The sequence below is a fragment of the Phascolarctos cinereus genome, unplaced genomic scaffold (assembly GCF_003287225.1).
Source record: "Phascolarctos cinereus isolate Bilbo 61053 unplaced genomic scaffold, phaCin_HiC Scaffold_4;HRSCAF=312, whole genome shotgun sequence".
Lineage (NCBI taxonomy): Eukaryota > Metazoa > Chordata > Mammalia > Diprotodontia > Phascolarctidae > Phascolarctos > Phascolarctos cinereus.
This window is the reverse complement of record NW_027555847.1, coordinates 601,851,733-601,878,143: the sequence shown is the minus strand read 5'-3', so window position 1 is coordinate 601,878,143 and position 26,411 is coordinate 601,851,733. Positions and strand designations below refer to the sequence as shown.

Here is a 26,411-nt window from a genome sequence, read left to right as displayed (position 1 = left end):
CATGGATCTATAAGGTAGGAAGACACCAACTGTTACTAATAATACTAAATTTTATACTATTTTGAGGCTGCCTTTAGGCAATAGATTAAAAGCAAGGAGAACCCAGGCTTCTGGCTTGCTCTTCATACTGGCTTAATACACTGTACTGGAAGATCGTTTGGGGAGGAGGAAGAGCTAGAGAATCAGAGAATGCTTCACGACACAGTTATATAGTTCGGATATGTCTTAATAACTCTGTAGCATTACATGAATGTATTCCCCTATGTTGGGTATGAGGAAAGTTTTGTAAATTTGATTATGTTGTAAATTATTTGAAGTTTTAGGCATTGGGATATAGCAGGCAATAGTCAGGAGACCCTGACATTAAGATCATTGACAGTCTCCATTAAAGTAAATTGAAAACAAAACAAAACACTTATGGAAGCCTAGATCTAATTCTTTTTAGGTATTTTTAATTGCTGTTGTACCTAGAAGCTAGGATAGAACTAGAGAAGCTGCTGGATTATGTGCTTTTGTGTTACTGAAAAACAAATAGTAAGGTGCAATTTCCATCTGCTTTAGAATATTATTTTTCTAACATTTAATGTTACCCCACCAAAAAAGGTAGTATTGTATCATTGTATCTTTGAAACTACTCCTTTATGAAATTTTGTTTAATGGTAACTGTGGATAAAAATAACATTATTTTATTTCCATAAATTAGCTGTTCTGGATACCATCACGACATCATGGAAGGTAGTACAGTTGTAGCTTACTTTGCTCTAACTTTAAGATTATTGATAGTAGAAAAGTGGCAAGTTCTTTCTTTTAGGAATTTAAATATCTAGATAAATAGAAATGCAGTTAGAGAATAACAAATAGTATATGTTCATTCTGTGCCAAACTCCATGCTAAGTTATGGGGATACAAAGAAAACCAAAAATAAGGTCCATGCCCTCAAGGATCTCACATTCTAATAGGAAAGACTACCTTCAAACATCTAAATACGTAAGAGATAAAGACAGATAGTAGAAAATAGATGGGGGGGGGATAGAGAGAGAGAGAGAGAGAGAGAGAGAGAGAGAGAGAGAGAGAGCGAGCGAGAGAGAGAGAGAGGGGGAGAGAGAGAGAGAGCGAGAGAGAGAGAGAAGGTGGTCAGTATTCTCAGTACTTCAGAAGAAACAGGCCAGCAGGAGGGCAGGGGAAGGGTGGGGGACATCTGAAAAAGACCTCTTGCAGAAGATGGTATTTGAGTCTGGGGTTTTGAAGGAAGCCAGGATCACCCTGAGCAGAGGTGAAGAGGGAGAGCATGTCATACATAGGGAATGTAATCAGTGAATTGGCACAGACTCAGGAAAAGGAGTGTCCAGTGCAAGGAACAGTGAGTAGAACAGAATTGCTAAATTGTACTTCAAAAGAAAATATAGACCAAGAACACTTGGAAAGGAAGAAAGGCTTTAAGAAGGGCTTTAAAAACCAAAAAAAAAAAATTGTACATTTTCTTTTGGATATAAAAAAGAGGTATTAGAGATATTATTACACACATTTTTACAGATAAAGAAACTGAGGCTCAGAAAGATTAAGTAACTGACCTGGGATCATATATATGATCAATCAGTCATCAACATTCATTAAGCATTTACTATTTGCTAGACACTGTGCTAAGCAACAAAGATAGAAAGAAAAAGGAAAAATAATGCCTGTCGAGATTCTGCGTTTTAAATGAGGAAGGCAATGTTATAATAGTGAAGTTGTATGAACTTTTCAATCAGAAGATCTGGGTTTAAATTATGCCTCTTATCCTTGTTGCATGATCTCTGGCAAGTCATTTAACTTCCCTGGGATTCATTTTCTTCATTTGTAAAATTTGGGGCTTGGATTGTGTAGCTTCTGAGGTCCTTTCCAGTTCTAAACCAAGGATCCTATATGTAAATCAGAGTAGAAACAAGTAAATAATAGGTAACCTTAGAAGGGATGGCACTGGCATTAAGGAGGGGACCAGGAAAGGTCTCCTGGAGGAAGTATCTTGACACAGCTAATGATAATTTTGACATATGATACATTTGCCTTATGTCATGTTGACCACTGGGATCTGGAACTAAAGATCTCATTAAAAGTTACACTTCCAGAGGCAGCTCAGAATATATGTGTATGTTGTCTGAATGAACAAGGAAGGTAGGTTTGTCTTCCTTTATCTTTTTCTCTTGTCTTAAGGATGGGATAAAGCAGTGGTGCCAAATTTAAATAGAAACAGGGACCATTAAGTCATACATGAAGATCTCAGTGAGCTGCATATTGACTCAGAAAACCACATGTTAACAGTATATGTGTTTTATTATAATTTTATTTATTTTGTTAAATATTTCCCAGTGACATTTTCATTTGCTTCAGGCTGCACTTGGGAGTGTTGGGGTCCAGATGTGGTCTGTGGGCTGCATATTTGACACCTGTGGTGTAAACCATCTCTCAACAAGTTATTTACCACATATGTTATCCTTGACAACTATCTAGCATTGTATTGAATTATTAATCTCTTGACAGAAATGCTCCCTACATATGCTCCATTGAGGGAAAGTATAGCAGAGTGGAGAGACTGAGTACTGGGCTTGAAAATAATAATAACAATAATAATAACTAAACTTTATGTACCACCTACTATGTTCCAGATACTGTATTGGGCTTTACAAATATCTCATTTGATCCTCTCAACAACCCAGGGAGTTAGGTTCTTTTATTATCTCCATTTTATAGATGGGAAAACTGAGGCAAACAGGTTAAGTGACTTGTCTATGGTCACATAGCTAATAAATGTTTAGATTTGAAATCAGATCTTCCTGACTCGAGGCCAAGTGTTCTATCCACTTTGCTACCTCGCTGCCTCTGAGACATGAGAATCCTATTAGTACTCACTAGCTAGATGATTCTTGGTAATTCAATTAACAGATTTGAGCCTCTTTTCCTCATCTGTAAGATGAGGAAAATAATAGCATCTACCTCTGGGAGTTGTTGAGATTTTAACAAGAATTAATGCTTATAAAATCTGTGTAATCTTCAATGTGTCACAAAAATACCAGCTATAATTATCCTTATCCTCGGCATTATTATTATGTCTCTACTGGATACTCAAGATGTTAAAATGCTACCCGTATTGCAAGTAGGAGTGCTTCCCCTTGAAAATCAATAAGTGATTTAAAAATATTTATTTATCTTATTTCTTTAGTATCAACCCCACATCAAATATGACGAACAGTGTATACTCTAGCTCTAATTTTTCATAGTCTGCTTTGTTTAAACTTTTCCATGCTGGATGCCGTCATCATGCTGGGCTACTTAGATGCTCTCTGTGTGACCTAGGCTCAAATTCCACTTCTGTCACTTAACTGGCTGATCAATCAAGGTCAAGTAACTTATCCTCTCTGGCTTTTACTTTCCTCACCTATATATGGTATCTACTTCACAGGGTAGGGCAAAGTAGACCATCTTCTACCTCAATTCTTACCTAACCTTTAACTGTTGAGTGGGTGTTGCCTTAGACAAACTGAGACCTGGGAAAGATCTTAGCTTAAAAAGGTCACAGCATCCAGGGCCATCACCAGCCATCTTGACCTGTGTCTCGCCACTGGATCCCAATAACTCTGGAGAGAGAGACTGATGACTGCCCTGCCCTGCTTCACTCAAATCCATTTCATTGGCAAGTCAGGACCTCACCTTGCTGATGTCACTGGTCCTCTTCGAGAAAGAAGGACAAAAACAACATCAAACAATTTCACAGGGTAGTTGTGAAGCTCTAATGTGGCCGACTTTAGATGGATTGTCTGCCTGTCCGTAACATCGTTAGTCAGTGAAAAATATATAATAATTCTAACTTTTTAATAGTTTTGCTATTGGTGGTTAAAGAGTCCCTGAAATACATATAATCCCTGAAATATATAATCACTTCTGCAATATATTCAGTGTCTTTGACCTGGCATCATAATGAGTTCAATACTAGCCATACTCAAATGGCTAATAAAGGTTTTGTTGGCAACAGACTTGTCCCTCAGTAAATTCTCTCTCCAAAGGCCAAACTTAAAAGGTTATATATCAAATCTAACATATTTTGTCAGATGATAATAAATTTTCCCCCTATGAATTGAAATGAATTTTACTATAACTCTTCTAGTTGGCCATCTACTCCTAATTTAAACCTGAGGTCTTTGAAATGAATTTCAAATGCAACTATGAAGTGATGTATGGTGTCCCAAAAGTCTTAGTATGGCTTTATGCATTAAACCTATGTTTATATAGGCTATCTATCCTCTTAGCCACATGCTTGCATACTTCCCCTTCTCTTCCTCTATTACCCTTGACCCTCAATTTCCCATTATTTCTGGGTGATTTTTTGGCACACTTGCCCAGCAGTTTGATGCACCTAATCGCTTTGTTATGTCTGTATGTTGTATCTATTGACCCATCTGTCTGCCTGTGTCCATATGTGTGTAATAGTGCTTTGGCAGAATAGCACTGCTCATTCCGAGGTATATTTCTTTCATGCACCACACTTGGAAAAACGTTGTCCTAGTCTAGATAGTCCAAACTTGCCTGTTTGTTGTAAACAACATGTTTTTCCAATATCATTATCATCATTTTTCAAAACTACAATGGAATTAAAAGGATATCTGCCAAGCACAACCTAGAAGAATAGTCATGTACTTTTCCCATTTTCATGGATTGGAAACTAAAGTCAATCATCAGACTGTTTAAATTTTTTAAATAGTTTCTTGATGATTTCTTCCCCCAACCTCTCCAACTAATCTTAATCCCACAAATGTGATAAGACATCATTTCTTTAAAAAAAAAAAAAGCCTCAGAAATTAAGCACAGTTTTCCTTTAATCTGCCAGGTCTGGTCTGGATCAGTTAATAAGGTTGGCTAAAGGGATTATCTAAATTAAGCATTGCTTCCTCCCACAGGGATGTCAGGGGGTGGTGTCTATGGGTTTGCTACTTCATCACCTTTTAGAACAGTTTGGTCTCGACTGGGAGCTAGTACAACAGCCCCCATGTGGAGTGTGTCACCTCTTTGGAAGAAAGAGGAGGAATATTTTATGTAGGAGGTTGTACAGTCCTTTCATGCAGAGCTATCCTGCTGATTTACATCCTGACAAATAAAATGCATCACTTGTCAGGTTGAAGATGGCCTTCTTGTCTCATCAGATTTAGTTTTTCTTTCCTAAAAGGTCTGAGCTAATACTTTGGGTTGAAATTTTGCAACATTTAGTCACTCATTTTTTTATTAGTGACCTTGGGATATCATTGAGAAATTCTAAACTTGCCCTTCAAAGATGCTTTTCTGCATGCTACAGTTTCACTCTCACTTTCGTTTCCCACAAAATGTATTGTAGAAGTATTTGGCCCCCAAAACTGAAATTATACAACCAACTCCTTGATTGAATCAGAAAGATGTATATTTCCATAGCTTGTTCATATACAAGGACTAGGAAAGTACATACAGTCTCGCATATCAATCATTCGGCAGCATCTACTGACCAACTCCAAGGGTGTATGTTTCCAGGTACAATGCTGTTCTTGCTTGGGAAGGAAAAGTAGCTTTCCTTCTGGGTGCAATGCTATTCTGTTCTTGTTTGGAAAGGAAAGGTAGCCAGGACACAAAGTTATTCCATTGATTAGATGCTACTTTATCCATTCAGTGAAGGAATAAGTAAGGCAGTTAGGGTTGAACTTTTAAGCGTGAGGTCTATCTTTGATTCCAATTGCTATTTCAACCAAAGGAATTACAGAATCTCAGAGATGGAAGAAATTCAGAGTTCATGTGGTCCAAGTGGTACCCAAACCAAGACTCCTTTCAATAACATCTTCAGAAAATGATCATACAGCTTTCTTACATGAAGACTTACTGTGAAGTGAAATCCATCACCTCCTGAGGCAGCCCTGCCCACTTTGGGATACCTTTAATTGTTGGAAAGTTTTTTTAGATGGAATTTAAATCTCTCTCTTTGTAAATTCCATCCACTAGCTTAGGAGTTAAATTACCTAGGCTCACACACTTTAAATTTCTCCATAGGCTTATGTAGGAGGGGTCATTTTTTTCCCCCATATGTATGATGTCCTTTTCCCCCCCTATATTCTTTAAATATAAAATAAGCATTAGGAAAATGGCATTGGTTTGAGAATATTAAGAAATCGGTGCAGTCAAAGAATGTCATTCTGATTCATTCATATTACCCTATGATCCTCCAAAGTGATTGTCTTGTCAAAGTACTATTGCACATATGTATAGAAAAAAAAATTTTTTTCTATCCACTGAGGAGTCATAAATGTAACTGCAGTAACTAGCAAATGATTCTCCAGGTGCAAACTGATGTGACCTGAAAGGAAGAAGGAAGTGGTTTCTCTTCTGATCCACTACAGAAGAGGTCAAAGAATGGTGCCCTCCTATGGTGGAATAGGGGAAATAAGAACATCATTATATTAAATAGAGTTGACATCATGAATATTTCTCTACATTTAGTGATTGTTAAACATTTGACAGTTCACTTCTCTAGCAGACCAAAAATTTATCAACTTGACCCTCTGCCATTTGGCAGTAGAAAAATAAATAACAGCATATACTTCACTAAAATAATGGCTGTATTGACTTTTTGATGAGACACCAAAAAAAAATTCTGATTTGAATTCAATATAATTAGTAAAGTACTATGCATTTATGTGCCTCATTTTTCTCAGATAAAATAAAGTTTGTTACTCATTAATTTTAAATGATTAAATGATGATGTTTTCATAGAACTTTATGGTTTTATTATCTCATTATCACAATAACCTGTAAGGTAAGTAATACAAATATTATCATCATATCTATTTCATGACTGGGAAGACTGAGCTTTAAACAATTTAGGTGATTTATTTACCTAAGGTCACACAGCAAGGATCAGAGTCAGATTTAGAACCTAAATATCCTAATTCCACATTCAACACTTTTCACTATTCCATGCTGCTTTTTCGAAGTCTTCCAAGTTTAAAGTATATAAATAGTAATATTCATTATTATATACTTCTAGAATTTTTGTAGTGCTTTAAGCTTTGCAAAACACTTTACAAATATTGTCCCATTCTATCCTCACAACTACTCTGGGTGGTAGTTGCTATTATTACCCCCATTTTACAGTTTGGGAAACTGAAGTACTAGGTACTCATATCCTCTGCCCTTGGGACCCCTCTGAATGAATGATGGAGCACTCCTCCCAGAATCTCCATTTAAAGAGGATAACCAATTCAACCTTCTCTTCATTCCCTCACCCCCCAGCTACACTGCTTTGGACTTTTCAACATGCTTCTTCTCTATCTGGTACCTTCCCTCCCCATTCCCTTCTTCACCCTCCCAATAACCCCTCCTTGATTTAATTTGGCTTCCTTTTGCATATTGTCTTCCCTCATCAGAATTAAACCTCCTTGAGGGCAAAGATTTTCTTTCCTATTCCCAGAACTTAGCCCAGTGCCTAGCACATAGCAGGTGCTTATTAAATGTTTATTGAGTTGACTGAGGCAGATAGAGATTAAGTCTTTGCCCAAAGTCAAATGCTAGTAAATGTTGATACCAGATTTGAAGTCACGCCTTCTTGACTCCAGGCTCAAGGTTCTATCTACTCCTACTCCTAGATTTCCCTAGGTATAAAATATTATATAGTACAATAAGGATATGATAATGTATTTGTGATCTGATATGAATAGGAAATTATATAAAATATGAATTATGGTAATTTTATTTATAGTTACACAAGGTTGGATACGTGTTTTAAACCACATTGGAATAAAATCTAGTTTCTCTTTAATGTCAACATAGTTTGAATTTCCTAAGGCCTGTAGATGTGACCAGAATTATAGGGAAACAGAAAATATCTATTTAAAATGATAGTTCTCAATTTTGTTCATGATGGTCTGAAAACTATAATAGTATAAAACAAAAAGGATAAAAATTTTATCTGAGTTGACCTAGTTTCTGAGAATTTGTTTTACTTAGCTTTGTTTCTTAATTGGTGTTAAACATAGAATCAAAGAGGCAAAACACAAATAATAACACACACACACACACACACACACATCCAAACACCCAAACAAACAAAAAAACCAAATCTTAAATAACCTGATAGATTTGTGGTTTTCCAATGTGACTGAGGTTTGAGAGCTGACTAGAAGCCTTGGATTTGTGGTTCAGAGAGACAAACATTCCATCTTAGCCCTAAGAGTGATTTATGCCTATCACAATCATTGAATTAGAATGTGAGATTGATTTTTGCCAGGGAATTCTAGAAGGGATATGTATAGTCTGTGACATGAAGACTGAGCAGAAAGAGTCAATACACATCTACTAAGCGGCCACACATTGTACTATGTGCTAGGGAAAAGACAGTCCATGCCCTTGAGAAACTCATAGTCTTATGGGGGACACGACAAGCAAACAAATATGTACGAACAAGCTGTATACAGAATTAACAGGAAATAATAAGCAGAAGAAAAGCACTAAAATTAAGAGGAATTAAGAGAGGCTTCTGGGTGGGATTTTAACTGGGACTTAAAGGAAGTGAGAGAAGCCAAGAGGCAGAGATGAGGGAAAGAAGTCCATAAACGTATTGGATAGTGGCAGTAATCCAAAACTGTTGTTTAGCAGGGCACAACTAATATAATAAGGGGGCCAAAGATTTAAGAGAAGCAGATAATACATAGTTGAGCTGGTTCATCAAGGGGTCAAGACAGCGAAGGCTAGTACAGGGGTGATAGACTGGGAAAGAACTGAGGGGCTGAGGGATTGGAGATCATAGCTAGAGAAAATGGCTAGAAATAGTCCCAGAGCCAAAACATGCAGCATCTTGTTCATTGAATAGTAAGGAAACCAATGTCATTGGGTTTGAAAGAAATGCAAGTGAAGGAAGACTGGAAGCAGGGGTTGTTCTAGGGTAGGGGGGAGTTAGGTTATGAAAGGCTTTGAATGCTAAACAGAGGATTTTGTATTTGATCCTAGAGGTGATAGGGAACTACTGCAATTTGTTATGGGTTGACACGGTTTGGCCAGTGCTTTAAGAAAATCACTTTGGTGGCTGAATGGAGGATCGACTGGAGTGGGGAAAGATTTGTGGCAGTTAGATAACCTAGCAACCTATTGCAATAGTCTAGTCATGAGGGTCTGCAGAAGGGCAGTATTAGTATCAGAGGAGAAGAGAAAGATGCTGCAAAGGTGAAATCAACACGGCTTGGCAAAAGATTGAATGTTGGTGATGAGAGGTAAGGAGGAATAGAGGGTGATATCTAGCTTGTGAGCCTGGGACACTAGAAGGATAATAGAGTCCTCAAGAGTAATAAGAAGGTTGGGGGGGGTGATGGTTTTGGGAGGGAAAAAATGTATAATTTTGGATATATTGAATTTTAAGATATCTACTGAATATCCAGTTTGAGATGTCCAGAAAGCAATTGGAGATGCAAGATTTCAGGTTAGTAGAGAGGTTGTGACAAGATAGGTAGATTTGAGAATTTTCAGCATAGAGGTGGTAATTAAGTCCATAGGAGCTGATAATATTACCAAATGAAAAAAGTACCCAGGACTCTGTGGGACACATACAATTAGAGGATATGATCTAGGTGAGGATCCAGAAAAGGAGACTAAGAAGGAGTGGTCAGATAGGTAGGAGGAGAACCAGGAGAGAGTGGTATCCTGAAAAGTTAGAGAAGAGAATATCAAGGAGAAGAAAAATGGTTAACAGTGTCAAAGGCTGCAGAGAGGTCAAGAAGAACAGACAATTGAGGAAAGGCCACTGGATCTGGCAATTAGGATATTATTGGTAATTCTGGAGAGAGTAATTTTGGTTTAATGATGACATTGAAAGCTGTATTGTTGGTAATTAAGAAAAGAGTTGAGGGTAGAGGAAATGGGGGCACCTATTGTAAACAGCTTTCCCAAGGAGGTTAGCCACAAGGGGCAAAAGAGCTATAGAATTATAGTTAGTGGGAGAAGAATGATCATGTAAGGGTTTTTTGAGGGAGACATGGGCATGATTGTAAGCAATAGGGAAGGAGCCTGTAGATGGGGAGAGGTTATAAAGAAATGTGAGAGTAGGGACAACAGAGAGGGTAATTTGCTGGAAGAGATAGGATAAAATGGAACTGATAAAAATGGAATCACTTGTGCAGGGTTTACTTTGGCAAAGGTAGGGTCACCTCTTCATGTGAAACAAGAGTGAAAGATGAAATAGTGGATGAAGGCACCATATAAGATGAGGAGGAGCAGAAGTGAGGGAGCTCTCAGTCAAGGGCTTCAATTTCTTCGGCAAAATGAAGCAAGGTTCTCAGTTGAGAGGGTGGTGGGAAATTTTGAGGAGGGATGAAAAGATTTGGAAGAGCTGCTGTGGAAAGTGAGATAGTGAGTTAATAAATATGGAAGGATTGCCTAGTAGCAGCAAGGGCCCAGTTGCAGTTATGTATCATAAATTTTAGTGCACCCACTCAGAATATTTGTGTGAGTTTCTCCACCTTTGTAAGCAGCACGTGTGTAAGGGTAAACGTATTGGATAGTGGCAGTAATCCAAAACTGTTGTTTAGCAGGGCACAACTAATATAATAAGGGGGCCAAAGATTTAAGAGAAGCAGATAATATATAGTTGAGCTGGTTCATCAAGGGGTCAAGACAGCGAAGGCTAGTACAGGGGTGATAGACTGGGAAAGAACTGAGGGGCTGAGGGATTGGAGGTCATAATGCAAATGAAAAGAAAGGTTTAGTATGGAAAGGTAGAGGGAGAGTTGGAAACCCAACAAACTGTGGTTAGACAAGGGAATTTCAGAGTTCTTGAATATGTGCATTTGTGAGTAATAGAAAGATCAAGGACCTGACTTTTTTGTATCTTTATATGTGGCTGAGCTATTGAGATTATACTGTCAAGTTTTTGTTTGATACACATTTCATTAAGTACAGAGGAGGGGACCATGTGGACATAATGAGCTGTTATATTATCCCAGCTTTAAAACAAATTGTTGTAACAAGATGTGATTAATTAAATTTTCAGAAACAAAGGAGATACACAGAAGAAACAAAAAAAGAAAAAAACTGGTGATGAGTACCTGCTGGCCCCCTACAACTTCCACAGTGATACCCACAGCTATAGGCATTATATTAAAAGTTTCCCTTCTTGAACTGCATCAAGTTGGGGGAGGGGCAAAAAAGACATGGGAATTTTTACTCATTCCAGGGCCACTTATTTATCAGAAGAAAAACAACAAAAACTTCAAGAAAATTCAAGGGAAATTGACATTTCTCATGAGACATCAATTAGTTATTGTCAGTATTCAATGTCATACATCAAATGCTGGAAATAAAATATTTTTAATTTTGTATGTTATTACAATGAGGTCACTATTTACAGCTCTTATGCACCACCAGCAATCCCCAGGCAGTATTTTAGTAATTATTCATCTAGACTATTTTTCTCTTTAGTCAAGATGAAACAAACTCTTTTTTAGATTAAAATTTTTATTATAAATATAATATTCAGTAACAAACATAAATGTTTTGCTATACAAAGAAGAGTCTTGTATAAGAAACTGCAAACTTATGTCATCCAGCTTTTCAAATAAATACATATATTATTGTAATTTTACAGTTATAGCAAGATTTCATTATTTATTTTTGTCTATAATTTTTGTTGTTTTTGTTCCTTGGTTCATTTTGCCCTATAATTCTACTATTAGGCATATATTCCAAGGGAAAGTATCCTTAGGTATAACTAATTTTTTTTTCAGACAGACGAATTTATCCTCCATTTATAGGAGCATTTCTAAAAAGCTTTGTGATTCTCAGTAATTCATTTGAACATTTAGCAATTCTTCTATAGTTTGGGGTGGGGGATGATGCTTATAAAACCCTTATTGATACAATTTTGAATCTCAGGAAAGTTTTGATTTCTGATTTTGAGAAGTTTTTCATTCCTGAGAAAGGAAATGATGACTTCACTATACTCTTGAATTTACCATCAAGCCACCATCAGCTGTTCCATCTTTGCAACACGTGTTGACACCATCCCTATAAAGAATGAAGATGTTTTTGCCAAAAAAAAAAAAACCCTGAAACATCTGCAGACTGGTTCAGAACAATACATAGGGAAGGTCTGTACATTTTTAACATCTCCTTCCAGTCTGACAGTAGCAGTCCTTATACAAATAGAGCTAAGCAACTGTCACCACTGTGAATTCATTGGCTACTGTGTTAGGAAATTTATCGCAGGAAACAATAAGGAAGGAGAGAAGAGCTTCTCTTCTCTAGGAAGGCATCGAGATAGATTCTGAGAATGGAAGTACTTCACAATGAGGGGAGTTTTGCTGTTATTAACTATGACTAGAAAAAATAGATAGAATAACGTTAGGACTAGGCTGAAGCCACAGCCGCGGTTGAAAGTTTACTCACAGAGAGCCTTCAACTCAAATTCAGAATTCTCATTTATTTCATTTCTTTTATTTTTTTCATCCTAGGGCACTTCTGCCCCAAGCTAAAAGTGAAGGGTCAAAATGTGATCAGTATCAGTTCTCAAGGTATTTCTAGCATGATGGGAAACAGGAAGTGCTGAGAATCTTGTGAGAAACTATTCTTATGGAATGTCAGGCCAAACTTGGTGGCATCCACTAGAATTGTTCCTCCCTGAAGCAGATCAGAAATTTTCTTTAGAGAGTTGCCTCAGTGCATTAAGTGGGTAAAATGACTTGGCCAAGGTCATTTAGCGTGTGTGTGTCAGAAAGTGTTGCTTGGTCTAGTTGTTTTTTCCTTCTTTCTACTTACAAAGTTACCACCATGGGCCACGGGGCAAGCCCTCATTACCTTAGATCTGGCTGCTGCAAATGCCCACTGGCCATCCTGCCACATCTCTACCCCTTCATCCCTGCACATACTCCCTTTAGCTGCAAAAATGATTTTCCTGAAGGGCTGAACTATCTATGTCATCCCATCCCGCCCCATTGTGTTTCCCTCTAACCCCCACAATCATATTTAAAATCCTTTGGTTGGTTTTTAAAACCCTTTACAGCCTGGCCTTCTCATACATTACTCCCTTCCACATACTCTAAGACCTGGAGATGTTGTCCTTTTTGCTTTTTTCTTGAATATTCATTTATTAATACTTTATCTTTTGACTGTGCTTTTTAAAAAAAAATAAATTAGCTATTCTTTAGCATGGAATGCTCTTCTTCCTTAACTCGTCCTTCTGGCTTTGTTAGCATTCTTCAAGACTCAGTTCAAATCTTATGTTTTGCAAAAGGGTTTCCTGTTCCCAAGTCCCCCAATGCCTTCCCCCTAAGATTACTTCTCATTTATACTGTGTATGAACAGAGTTGTTTGCATACTGTCTCCTCCTTTAGAATTGGAGCTCCTTGAGAGCTGGGGCCGTATTTTTGTTTGTCTGTATGACTTAGCACAATGCCTGGCACATGGTGAGTACTTAATAAATACTTATCTAATTGACTGGCTGAATCCAGGCTTTTCTGACTGCACGCATGGCTCTCTATCTATTGGGCCGTGCAAAATCTCAGAGGTTAGGATTAGCATTGAAATTTAGAGATTTGAGTCTGAATCAAAGCAATACTCTGAATGGAATACCACTGGGAAAATGAGAAGAGATGTCTCTCTGGGCCAAATCTGAAAAAGGATCAAGACTGCCTACTTGACCTTAGTGAACTGGAGATGTACAGTTGTCCCACAGTTGAACCAATAACGAATAACTGTGGATATTTAGTATCTTGAAGTCCAGTTTATTCATCTGTTAAATTGGGATAATAATGTACCATCCTCTTAGATGATACATCTTGGTATATTATGAAGAGCACTATATTCTGAGGGAAAAGAATTAGATTTATTAGATTAGATTTATTTTCTTATATTTATATTAGATGTTAGATTAGATTAGATTTATATGCTAACCCTGCTATTTACTACCTGAGTGATTATGAGCAAGTCATTACTCAAAAGCTGTGTTTCCTCATATGTAAAATAGAGATATTGGTACTTGCAATGTCTATCTCAGTGGAATTCTATGAATTTAAAATAAGATAATGTATAGAAAACATGTTTTTAAAAGGCACTTAAACAAATGTGAGTTATTATTATTATTTTAGCCATGATAGAGAGGTCAGACATTTTACGTGATTTTCCATTCCCATGCTCTTGCCTCTGCAAAGAAGGGAGAGAGGTATGTCCTCATTGTCTCTTGTTTGGCATGAAGCTTAGCCATTATAATTTCACAGTTCAGAGAGTCAGAGCATTTGAGAGTTTGAGGGAGGCTCGGCGAATAACATGAAGGAAAAGAATTCCCACTGTAACATAATTGAAAATGGTTATCTAGATTCTTCTCCATGAGCTCCAAGGAGAGGGAAACCACCCTTCTTGAGTTGGCTTATTCCACAGCTCTAGTTGTTGGGAAGTTTTTGTTAACATCAAGTCTAAGTTCATGTCTTTGAAACTTCCACTGATTTCTCTTGGTTCTGCTGTTTTGTTGTTGACAATATTTCCATTTGTGCTGTTGTATTATATTGTATTCCTAGTTCTTCTTCTTTCACTTCATGATTTCATCAAAGTCTTTGAACATTTATCCAGATCCATCATATTTGTGGTTTCTTCTAGAATGGTAATATTCCATTAAATTCATGTACCACAATTCATTTAGACATTCCCTGATCAATGAGTACTTGCTTTATTTTTCTAGTTCTTTACCATTATAAATACTGCTGTTATAAATGTTGGGCCAAATCTAATAAAATGAAATTTATTAGGGATAAATGAGAAGTCCTACCCTCAGGGCCAGAAAAATAAAGTTGAAAAGGACAGCCTAGGGGAGGCATGGCCACTTGACAGTTCATCCAAAGAAGTGAATGCAATGTTAGCTTTCAGTAAGAAGCATCGTGTCTCAAGTAAAGGGAATGAATCTTTTTGTTTTGTTTTGTTTTCCTTTTGTAGGATCCAGTCCTGTTTCTTTTTCTGCTAATGGTTCCCCTTGGTTACAAATCCATTGAACCTCTCTAGATTCACTGATACAAAAAAAGTTTGTACCTCAGAATCCATTGGCAGGTTTTCCCTGTCTGCATGCATTTGCTATATGTTTAGTTTTGTTTTCCTTGCCTAAGATTCAGTTTGCTGTCTTCTTTATTTTTTATACTACAGGGTGGTGTTCTTTACCTAGCCTTGGGAATACAGAAAATTGGAAATAGGATCTCCTTCAAGGAGAACAAAAGGAGATGGATAATAAGTGCATGCACAGAGATAAAATATGCCAATGGCTTGCTAAGCACAAGCTTCTTTGTCCCAATGTATCCACAGAGGTTCAGTGGATTTGTAACCAAGGGGAACTAGTACCAGGCAAAGAAACAAGTCTTAATCCTTTACCAGAAAAATTCCACAAAGTTACTGATTCCCCAAAGGCCTGGGGGAATCATTTTCTCCATAGTCAAATTCTTTTGATCATCCTCCAGCTTCCTAGGCACTCTTCTTTTCAGTCTACCTGAAGAAAGGAAAGGTAGCAAATAAGCACTTTTTATAACAAATATCTCATTTGATCCTCACAACTATCTTATGAGGGAAGGGCTATTGTTACCGCCATTTTACAGTCAAGGAAACTGAGGCAAACAGGGGTTAAGTGACTTGCTCAGGGTCATACAGCTGGTAAATGTCTATAGCTAGATTTGAACTCAGGTCTTTCTGACTACAGGCCCAGTGCTCTATCTCCAGTGCCACCAGCTGCTTCTGAATGTGAATATACATTTCTTCCTCCACGTTGCAAATAATTGTCCCTGAAGACATCATCTTCCCTAAACAAAGATCATTATTAAAGTGGACGGGAAGGATGAATGTGGTATAGTAGAAAGAGCCCTGGATTTAGAGTTAGAAGACCTATGTTGGAATGCTAGTTGTGCCCCTTGTTATCTTGTGTGAGACCTTGGGAAAGCCCCTTCACTTCTCAGTTTTCTAATCTGTAAAATAAGGAGGATAGACTAGATGATCTCTACAGTCTCTTTCAGTTCTATGGAACTCTGCTTAAAACAAAACAAAACTTAAAAAAAAATATCCAAGGAGATTTATCCAGTGATAGAAGTACCTTTGTGGTGGTGGTGGTTTAGATTTGAGATTTTCTTCTTAAATTTGAACCTTGGACAGGAAAAGTGTGCTTCCATATTCTACATAATTCTGAGTTCACTATTGGCCCTGACAAATAAGGAATGAAAGTAATAACTATAACAATATTAGTTCACCGAGGGACACATTGCATATTGATTGATTGGGGAAAATGGAGAGACCACAGTTCATCATGTTTCCGTGGGACAATGCCATTTTGCATTATTTTCTAGCATCATTATGACTATAGTGTTCTTATGAAAACCAGTACGAATCTTACTCTTTTTACATCATTATTTGTAGCAACTAATTCTTAAGTTCTATTCTTTAATATAACACATGTATATTTTGTTAGATTCCTCTATTTAGTTTAATCATCTGAAATTATGCAGGCATTTGGCCACTGATCTTTTATCCAGGTGGTGAAACAAAGTTAAAAAGAACGTAAGCAGAGGAAAAACACACAGTTTACAAACGGTCCTCAGATCTGAAGTCTATCGTTGGTAGGCATGTCAAGATGCTGTAACAGGTAGAATAATGGCTTACCCAACAGATTGCTTGTATTCATATTTTTTTAAACTATCAGAAGAGACATCCATGAACCTCCCTAGCAGTAACATGTTACCAAAATAAAATAAAAGTGTTTCTGATTAATGATTTCCTATTTATTTGCCTGTTAGATCCATTACCTATTGTCTTGGTTTGGCTGCTTTACCCAAGCTTCTATTCCAAAAAGGATCAGCGAGCACACAGAATGACCATATTTTCTCCAAATCACTGCACTCCAGAGACTTCTGAGTGGTACCATTGAGAGCTCTCAGTGGGAGTGGGAGAACATGCTTCTCTTTTTGCAATAAATATGATACCAAAAGGGAGAAAGGCTTCCTTAACTCCCTTGTTGTAATGTGTACTTCTGTCATGTTAAAAGGCTACCATCAGAGAAGACAGAAATGTGGGTATCTATATCCACAGACCTCTGTACTCTCTTACACACACACACACACACACACACACACACACACACACACAGAGAGAGAGAGCTCTGGTGCTGATGGCTTCTACAGAATGATTGCCCAGGTATATGAGATGACTGGGCCACACATCCCTGCACTAGAGAATGGAGTTGTCGGTGGGGAGGTGGAAAGGAGGCAAAAAGCCCAATACGATTCTCTTTTCCTCTGTATATTCCAAGGAGACATTACAACACCCTGTTCCCCCAAGACAGGCAAGCAGAGAATTGGGCTCATGAAGTATGCTCTATTTCAGAATTTGAGAATTAATTCTAAAGTACTCCCTGGTGCCCCTTTTTTAAAATGTCCAGGAATGATCCAGCATGTTCTTTTCCAAGGCAGAATATGTATATACTCCAGTTCATTGGATTTGAATAACACCTTGTAAACTAGGGACTGGTTGGCCCTTCTGAAAACTGAATTGAAAAACTGAGTTGGACATCCCTGTAGGGTACTAATTGATTAGACACTCTATAAAATCTATTTTATAAATGTATGGGCAATTGCTAGGCTCCAAAAGTGCTTCCGCATGGTATCATTGTTTTTTAATATGCAAGGTGAGTACCCTGTGAAGAATTCTGAGAGCTTAACTTGAATACTCAAGAGTGCTGAATGAAGAATACCAGTTTCAACCAATCTATAAGCACTTACTAAGTGCCAGCCATGTGACAGGCACTATGCTAGTATCTGCCGATGCAAATACAGTAAATTAAATAGTCATTATATGCAAGGATCTTACAACATATGGGAGTCGAGCTGTCAGCCTACTGAAATTTTTCTTTGTCCAAGCCAATTAAAATGCCCCATTTGAGAGCACCAATCAGCTAATCAACAAGTGTTTATTAAGCACCTACCAAATGCCAGGCACAATGCTAAGTACTGGGGATATAAGTAGAAATAATGAAAAAAGCCCTACCTGCAGTGAGCTCAATTTCTACAGGGGAAGCATCAAATAACTATGAAAATTTATATAGCATACATATAAAATAAATAAATGTAATAAATAATACATACACACAAAATAGTTAAATATTGTGTAGTTTGGGAAGGAGGGCAGTAACACTAAGGAATTAGGAAAGGCTTCATTCATTTTAACGGAAAGGAGGTGCTTTATGAGGGACTGGAAGAAGGGAGCACATTTCAGGCAAGGATATCTAATTTAAAGGTAAGGAGAGGAGAGTAAGGAGTGGTACTGGTGAGAAATAGAAGGAAAGCTAGTTTGCTTGGATCGAAGAGTAAATGAACAGGAGTAATGTTTAATTACACTAGAAATATGGGTGACACCAGACTGTGTAGAGGTTTAAAAGCCAAACAGAGTAATTCACATATTATCCTAGAAGCAATAGGAAGCCCTTGGAGTTGATTGAGTAAGTGAGTCACATGGTGAGATCTGTGGTTAAGGAAAATTACTTCAGCAATAATGTGTAATATGGATTGAAGTTTTGAGAGACTTGAGGGAGGGATACTAATTAGAAGATGGTTAGAATAATTTAGATTGTTACAATAAAGGGGTAGTAAAAACCTGAACTAAGGTGGTAGCTTTGAAATTGGAGAGAAGAGACCCGATGAGAGAAATATTGGAAAGGTAGAAATAATATTTGGCAACTGATTGGATAAGTGAAGTGAGGGAGAATGAAGAGTAAATAATAATGCTGAAATTATGACCCTGAGACACAGAAGGGATAGTAATGGCTTTGACAAAATAAGGAAGATGAGAGGTCTTAAGGTGAAAGAAAATAATTTTAGTTTTAGGAATGCTGAGTCTGTGGTACATCTAGTTTGAAATATATGATAGGCAAATGATCATCTACAACTGGAACTTATGAGAGAAACTGAGTGTTGGGTATATAGAACTGGGAGTCATCTGCATAGTGATGAAGGTTAAATACATAAGAGTAGTGGGGGAGAGAGAGAGAGAGACAGAGAGACAGAGAGAGACAAAGACAGAGAAAGAGAAAGAGACAGAGAGAGACAGAGAGACAGAGACAGAGACAGAGAGAGAATAGAAAAAAATAAGAATAGGGCCAAAGGCAGAACTTTGGGGTATGTCTACGTTACGGGGTATGAGGGTATGATGTGCATAATGAGCAAAGAATTGGTCAGGCAGATAGGAAACAATCTAGGAGTAGTATAAAAACCCAGAGGAGAGAAAATCCTAGAGAAATAATTAAATGAAGCAGATAAGTCCAAAAATGATTAAGAATGAGAAAAGACCATTAGATTTGTTGATTAAGGATTCATTGGCATTATATAATGAATGAGGGAGAGAGGGAGGTCTCGATTGATATATATAATATATATGTATATATTATCCATCCATCCATCCATCTATCTATCTATCCTTCTATCTATCTATGATTAAATCTCACCTGGTGAAAGATATCAACATTTAGATGGAAAGATAACCTAGACTAGTGATTAGAATATGAGATAGCATAGAAATCTATCTTCTTTCCAAGTCTTCCCTACAATGTCATCTTAGTTATATTGCTTCCTGACAGAATGGTTCCTCTATCTTTATATTTAATTATCTCACACAGGCCTTGTGAAAATTCATCAGTGTTGTTTAATGTTTTGAAAACACCAGGTAAATGGAGCTATGTAAATACAAGACACCATGATTGTTGCCATGCATATATGTTTCTTTTCCAGCATGGTTCCACTAAATCAGATGAGATCTTTTTTATTGGATTGAGTTCCTGAATGGAAGTTATAATATTTCTTCTTCTGGCTTCAATTATTACTTGGGCCAGAATAAGCTATTCTCTGAGTATAAGGTACCTCCAGGAAATAACCTACAGGGGGTGGTTTTCATGTGTTGCTTAGTATGTAGTTCTTGGATGTCTTCACAAAACCAATCCGTGTACTTTAATCTATGTTTCTAAAAATAAAAGCATGCCCATAGTAAATCCAATCTAAGTGCATCTGAAACTCTATAAACCAACAGCAGATATGAACTCAATATGTGTGTCGAACTAAGTAATGCTATTTTACCTCTTTGTTTGTAGTCTACTAGAGCATAAAATCCTAGAAATGGAAGAAAGACACAAGGAAGAGTTGGACACTTTAAAGGAAGAGAAGGAGAACCTACAAAACTTGGTGACTCGTCAGACATACATAATCCAGGAACTGGAAAAACAGTTAAACAGGGCAACCAGTAACAACAGTGTCCTTCAGAAGCAACAGCTGGAGTTGATGGACACAGTTCACAACCTCGTCAATCTTTGTACGAAAGAAGGCGGTAAGGACTTGTTCTTCACTTTGGGGTTTTGAATATTTGGCTTAAAATAATACAAATCTATTATAAATCATGACTTTCAGCTGATTTCACTGAAAGCAGTTGAAAATTAAAATTGTCTGACCTTAGAAGGATTTTAGAAAATACTAAGTAGGTTTGGAGCAGATATCTAAGTAAGAGATTTTCTTTGTAATTGCAATTTGTATATTTATAATATCCTGCTTATAATTTTTTCCATCTTCCTTTTTATTTTTCTTGATCCATATGACCATAGCAAATTTTTTAAAAATGTGCTCTCATGATTACTAATGTGCAGACAAAAACTTTTACCACACAAAAAAGAATTTAATAAATGAAAAAGGGTACATAGAGGAATAGAAAATAATTGATATTAGTATGAGAAGAGAAAGTAAGAATTTCAGTTTATTTACCTATAAAATGAGGAAGTCACATTAGGTCATCTCTAAGGCCCCTTCTAACCTAACTGACCACTTATTAATCTGTGAGTTTCACAGAATTCTTTTCATCTTACCTTTAAACTTAACATCCAGTACCCTTCATTTTATAACATATGTGGGCAGAAGTCTCTGGAAAGCACAACGTTGCTATGATGGAGGATAAAGGAAGATCATAATTAAAAAATGTATTAAGCAGCTATTTCAATTCAATTCAATGGGAATTTTTAGACCTCAAGCGATGTACCAGGCAATCAGGTAGGTACGTGGAATACAAAAACAAAAATGAAGCATTCCTTGCTCACAACAAAAGTGAATTTTATTGGGGGTGGTACAAAGTCAATTAACAGAGATGATGGCTGCTGTCAAGAAGTTTTTCTATCCTACAGAATTAGGAAAGACCTGAAGCTTGAAATCTCAGTAAAAATTATTGCTCTTGTCCCCTTCATATCTATGTCTTTACAGCACTCTGTGGAGTTAGTCTAAATACACATCTTGAGATCATCTCTGACAGTCCAATTCTTTGAGCAGCTTCACATGAGTGAATAAGAAAGTTGAGATCAGATGTGAATAAAATCAAGTTTAGTTATTCCAGAAAGTAAGATTCTTCCTTTAAGCTATTTAAAGTGAAATGGAGTTCACATTAAATTAATATAACTCATTTAATTAACATATTTTGTTGGCATGTTTAACAAACATGCATTCTTTAGATTCAAACCTTTCTCAAATTGAAGAGGATTTTATTAAATTATACAAATTTATTAGATAATATAAATAACTGCCTTGATGTCATACTTTTTCTCTATAATTACATATTAGAAGATTTCTATAATATTGACTTGATTCGTTAGTATGATTTCCATTACACTTTGATATCAGCAGACCTTGGCTCCCCTCCCCTTAGCTATGTTAAATAAGTTGGTAATACATATTGTTAGGCAATTTTAAAAAAATTTATAATAGATTCCCAGAGCAGCATTTGGGTGTAGACAACAATGAAAAAAAACAACCTGTTTATCAATTTCCATTTTCCTGATAGTATCATTGAGATTCTACTGGAATGAAGACTTGATATGACTTTAACAAAAGAATTTTATCAGAGTTCATGAGAATAAAAAAATTAAACATTCATGTGAGTGAGCTATATCCTATTCTTATATTGAGTCTAATACAGTTCTGAAAAGATTGAAAACACATTGTCTTTATCATGCTGAGATTTGATTCAGATACAGTTGTCTTGATTTCAAAGATAGAAGTTTCTAGGGATTCTTGAAAAGCTCAGATGTCCTTATGTTTATATTAGAGCTTTGCTTTTGAGTCTATGCATAAAAAGAATACATAGTAATGCCTCAAGCATAAAGTAACTACCTTAGAGGTAAGAGTATGACTTTAGAATCAGGACCCCTTGCCAAACAAGGAATCTGGGTGACTCCAATCATAGATTTTGAAATTCCTTTCTTTTTTTTCCTGACCTGGTCAGTAACTACAGCTATTAGGTTACATACATAGGTAGACCCAGAAACAGTGCTGTTTTTCTAATCCTTTTTTAAATGTTATTTTAGATGAAGTGTATCTTCTCAAGTAAACTTAGATTCACATACAATATTTCACTGACCTCTGTCTCTCTCTAAATTGAGTTCTATCTTATTTTGCTGTGGGTACTATGTTAGTGTGACCATCCACTTAGGTTTTTGCTCATCAAACTCTTCAGGTCATTCTCCACTTGATCTTTTATTAAAATGACTGATTACTTCAGGGCCTAAGAAGGTATTGCAAATGGGATGTTGAGCTGAATGATAACTTCTATCTGTATTTTAGTTTTGATGGAAGCCTTGATTTTCACTAGGGCCAAAAGCCCTCAGTTTTGTGAAGTCTAGTGCATGTTCATAAACCTACTTAACATTCAGACAAAAAGCTCTGTTCTGTAACTAGATCCATTCAGGCAAAGAGCTACTCCTGTCCATCAGATTTCAGATAGGTACCATTGCCTTATTTTGTCCAAACCATAATTAAAACCTTAGGCATTTTCATCATCATAAAAAATTATTGAGCATAAGTTGATAATTGTGGAACCATATAGAGAGAGTCAAACATTTATGGTATCTACCAAGGTGGTACAGTGGAAAGAATGCTAGAACTGGAGTCAGAAAACCTAGGTTTGACCTACTACTTTATAGAAGTGTGGTCTTGGGCAGTCAGTCAATAAATACTCCCTAAGTTCCTATTATGTTATATTACATTGGGGTGTACAGGTGTTCAGGGAAGACTAGTACCTCTGCTGTGAGTGCTGCCAAGCCCTTTTCAGGGCTGATTTCCATCTATAGTGTACACCTATGGCTCTAAGAAGCTGTAGCATGTGCAGTGGCCACTCTCTAGTAAGCCATTTTGGCAGATGGTCTAAACCAGGTTGAGGGTAACTGAGGGACCCCAAACTCATTGGTGAGTTAAGGGAGTGTCTACTCCACGCATATGGAGACCTCACCTGGCAGAATGGGCAGATGAGAACAATTTGTTCCAATAGACAGGAAGGCAGCTGAAACAGGCATTGTGGGGCACTTAGAGTTTGGTTAGACATGGAAGACAGCAAGGTCATCCACTGCATCTTAAGCCATCACAAATCATCTTGACTTTTGTCTTGCCATTGGACTCTGGAACAGAGAGTAAGCCAGGCAACTTCACATAACTCTGACTCATCTAAACCCAATTTATGGGCAAGTCAAAAGACATCACCCATGGCATTTTACCATTTTTACCTACCTCAAAGTCCTGTGGCAATAAGCAAGTGAGAAAGCAGCAGGTGCAGATACAGTGGGATCTGTAGATACCACGTTGCACATAGGCAGGGGCACAGGGTTGTCTTCTCACTGGACTGAAGCAGCAACGAGATTTGACAGCCCCATGGGTGTCTGAATAGCCTTTTTTTAAGGATCATATTTTCACCTCCTGGCATGAGGAATGGGCTAGAAATGGTATTTAATTTAACCCTGGCCTACTTATCATGGCAGGCAGGGATCCTATTTTGTGGTCGAAACACAAAAAAATGCATAAAACTTTTGCAAAGATGAATCTACTCACCATTGGTACATAAAATGTGCACATACTTATGGACAACATGAAATCCAGTAGCCCTTTGAGACAAATAGCTCTTGTGAGAGAACTCAACAGGTATCATATCCAAATATCAGCCCTGAGTGAAATAAGGATGGCAAATAAAGACCAGTGTACCAAAGGTGGAGCTGGATACATGTTTTTCTGGAGTAACCATAGTGATAGGGAGCTCCATTAAACTGGCATAGGTTTCACAATCAAAACTCATCTAGTGAACAAGCATGTGTGCTTCCTGACAGGAGTGAATGACAGATGATCGCCACTTTCAGAAAAGTGCCCTCATCATCAAGGCATATGTTTCAAACATGATGAACCCTGATTAGGTCAAAGATCCTGAAGAGATGGGTTGAATACTTCCAGAGCATTCTCAACAGACTTTCCATCAACTAATGCTGAAGCCGTTGATGGTATACGTGAAGTTAACGTCAATCCTTCTCTAGCCTACCTTCCTACTGAAGAAGAGGTTTTGAATGCCATTAGGCTTCTTTCATGGGCCAAAGCACTTGGTGCTGATTCTATTCCTTCTGAGACTTATAAGACAAGGAGTCCACTGCTCATGCAAAAGCTGACTGAAATTATCTGGGTTATATGGCAAGAGCAGGTTATCCCCCAGGAGTTCAAGGATGCCTCCATTTTCTATCTCTATAAAGGAAAAGGAAATAGGCTGTCCTGTGACAATCACTGTAGGGTCTCTCTCTTAGTCATTGCCAGCAAGATTCTCAGCACAGTCCTCCTTAATTGGCTGATCCTTCACCAGGAAGTTGGTCATCTATCTGAGAGCTGGTGTGGCTTCAGAAAGGGCCAAGGAATGATCTATATGGTGTTTGCTGCCCAAAAAACTCCAGGAGACATGCCAGGAGCAGAATAGAGGTCTATATACATTTGTGGATCTGACTAAGACCTTTATACTGTCACTTGTTGAAGATCATGGCAAAATTTGGATGCCCAGAGAAGTTCATCAATATTCTATGCCAGTTCCACCATGACATGCTTGCATGATTTTGGGGTACTGGATTATGTTCCTGTGTTTTCCCAGTCACCAATGGAGTGAAGCAGGGCTGTGTGCTTGCTCCCATGCCCTTTAGCATGATGTTTTCAGCGATGTTATCAGACATCTTCAATGAAGATAAAAATGGCATCAAGGTCAGCTGTTGTACTGATGGCAACTTTTTTAACTTGGAAAGACTTGAAGTGGAGGGAGAGTTGGTGTGTGACTTTTTTGTTCATGGATGATTGTGCACTTAGTGCAGCCTGTGAGGCTGAGCTACAAACAGGGTAAGGATTGATTCTCTGACCCTTGTGCTAATTTTGGAATCACCATTTAACATCAAGAAAATAGAGGTTCTACACTAGCCAGTGCCTCATCATCCATACGTGGAACCATAAGTAACAGCAAATGGAGAGATTTTGAATACTGTAGATAAGTTCATTTACCTTGACAGTATTTTCCAGGGATATACACATAAATGATGAGGTTGACTCACACATTGCCAGAGCTAGCTCAGTGTTTGTGAGGCTCTGAAGAGAGCCTCTGTAAGAAAGAAGTGTTAGGCTGAAGGTCTACAAAACTGTTGTGCTGATCTCATTGTATATCTGTGAAAACTGGGCAGTGTTCCAGTGCTATGCCAGGAAACTGAATCATTTCCATTTGACTTATCTTAGGGAGATTCTGAAGATCACTGAACAAGATAAGGTACCAGACACTGAGGTCCTTTCTCAAGCTGAACTGTCTAACATTGAAACTCTACTGCACAGAGCACAATTCTGATGGGCTGGTCATCTTGTTCAAATGCCAAATGTATATTTACCTAAGAGGCCATTTCATGGAGAATTCACACAAGGTCACATGGAGAACAGAAGAAGCAATGCAAGGACACTCTCAAGGTTCTGTGAACAACTTTGAGATCAATTGCATGACATGAGAGACACTGGCAAAAGATTGCTCAGCATATCTTGTCTTCATCAAAGAAGGTGCTTTGCTCTTATTAGTGAAGCAGAGTTGCAATATCTCTAAAGAAATGTTAATATGCAAATTTAGAGACATCTCCATTCTAAATATTCATGTGACTATTTGTACTCAACATGTGGTAGAGCCTTCTGAGCTCATAATGGTCTGATCAGCTGTAATTGGACCCATTGTACTTGATCCCAACATAGTGATGTCATTTTGATCCTCTTTGAGAATGAAGGAAAAGAATCAACCGATCAACTAACCAATAATATACCAGGAACCGTGCTAAGCACAGGGAACACAGAGAGGGACAAAAGATAGTCCCTGCTCTCATGGAGCACATAGTCTAACAGCAAACCATTGAACTTCTCTAAACCTCAGTTTCCTCATCTGTAAAATGAGGGGTTCAACTAAATAATCCCTAAGGTTCAAAGCGATGGAAGAAATCATAGAATCAGATTTCATAGGGTACTATTTAAGACAGATGCTAAGATGAATGTAGTGATTTACAGTGTCTTCCATTGTTTTACTTGCATGAATAT

The 26,411-nt window shown here is 37.4% G+C and overlaps 1 protein-coding gene across 1 annotated transcript in view; it reads left to right on the top strand.

Moving 5' to 3' along the window:
- ANGPT1 (angiopoietin 1) overlaps positions 1-26,411 on the top strand; it is a 327,917-nt gene that overhangs the window by 180,298 nt on the left and 121,208 nt on the right. The window contains 1 exon segment of the mRNA XM_020970198.2: positions 20,126-20,358. Coding sequence (XP_020825857.1) covers positions 20,126-20,358 — 233 coding nt within the window.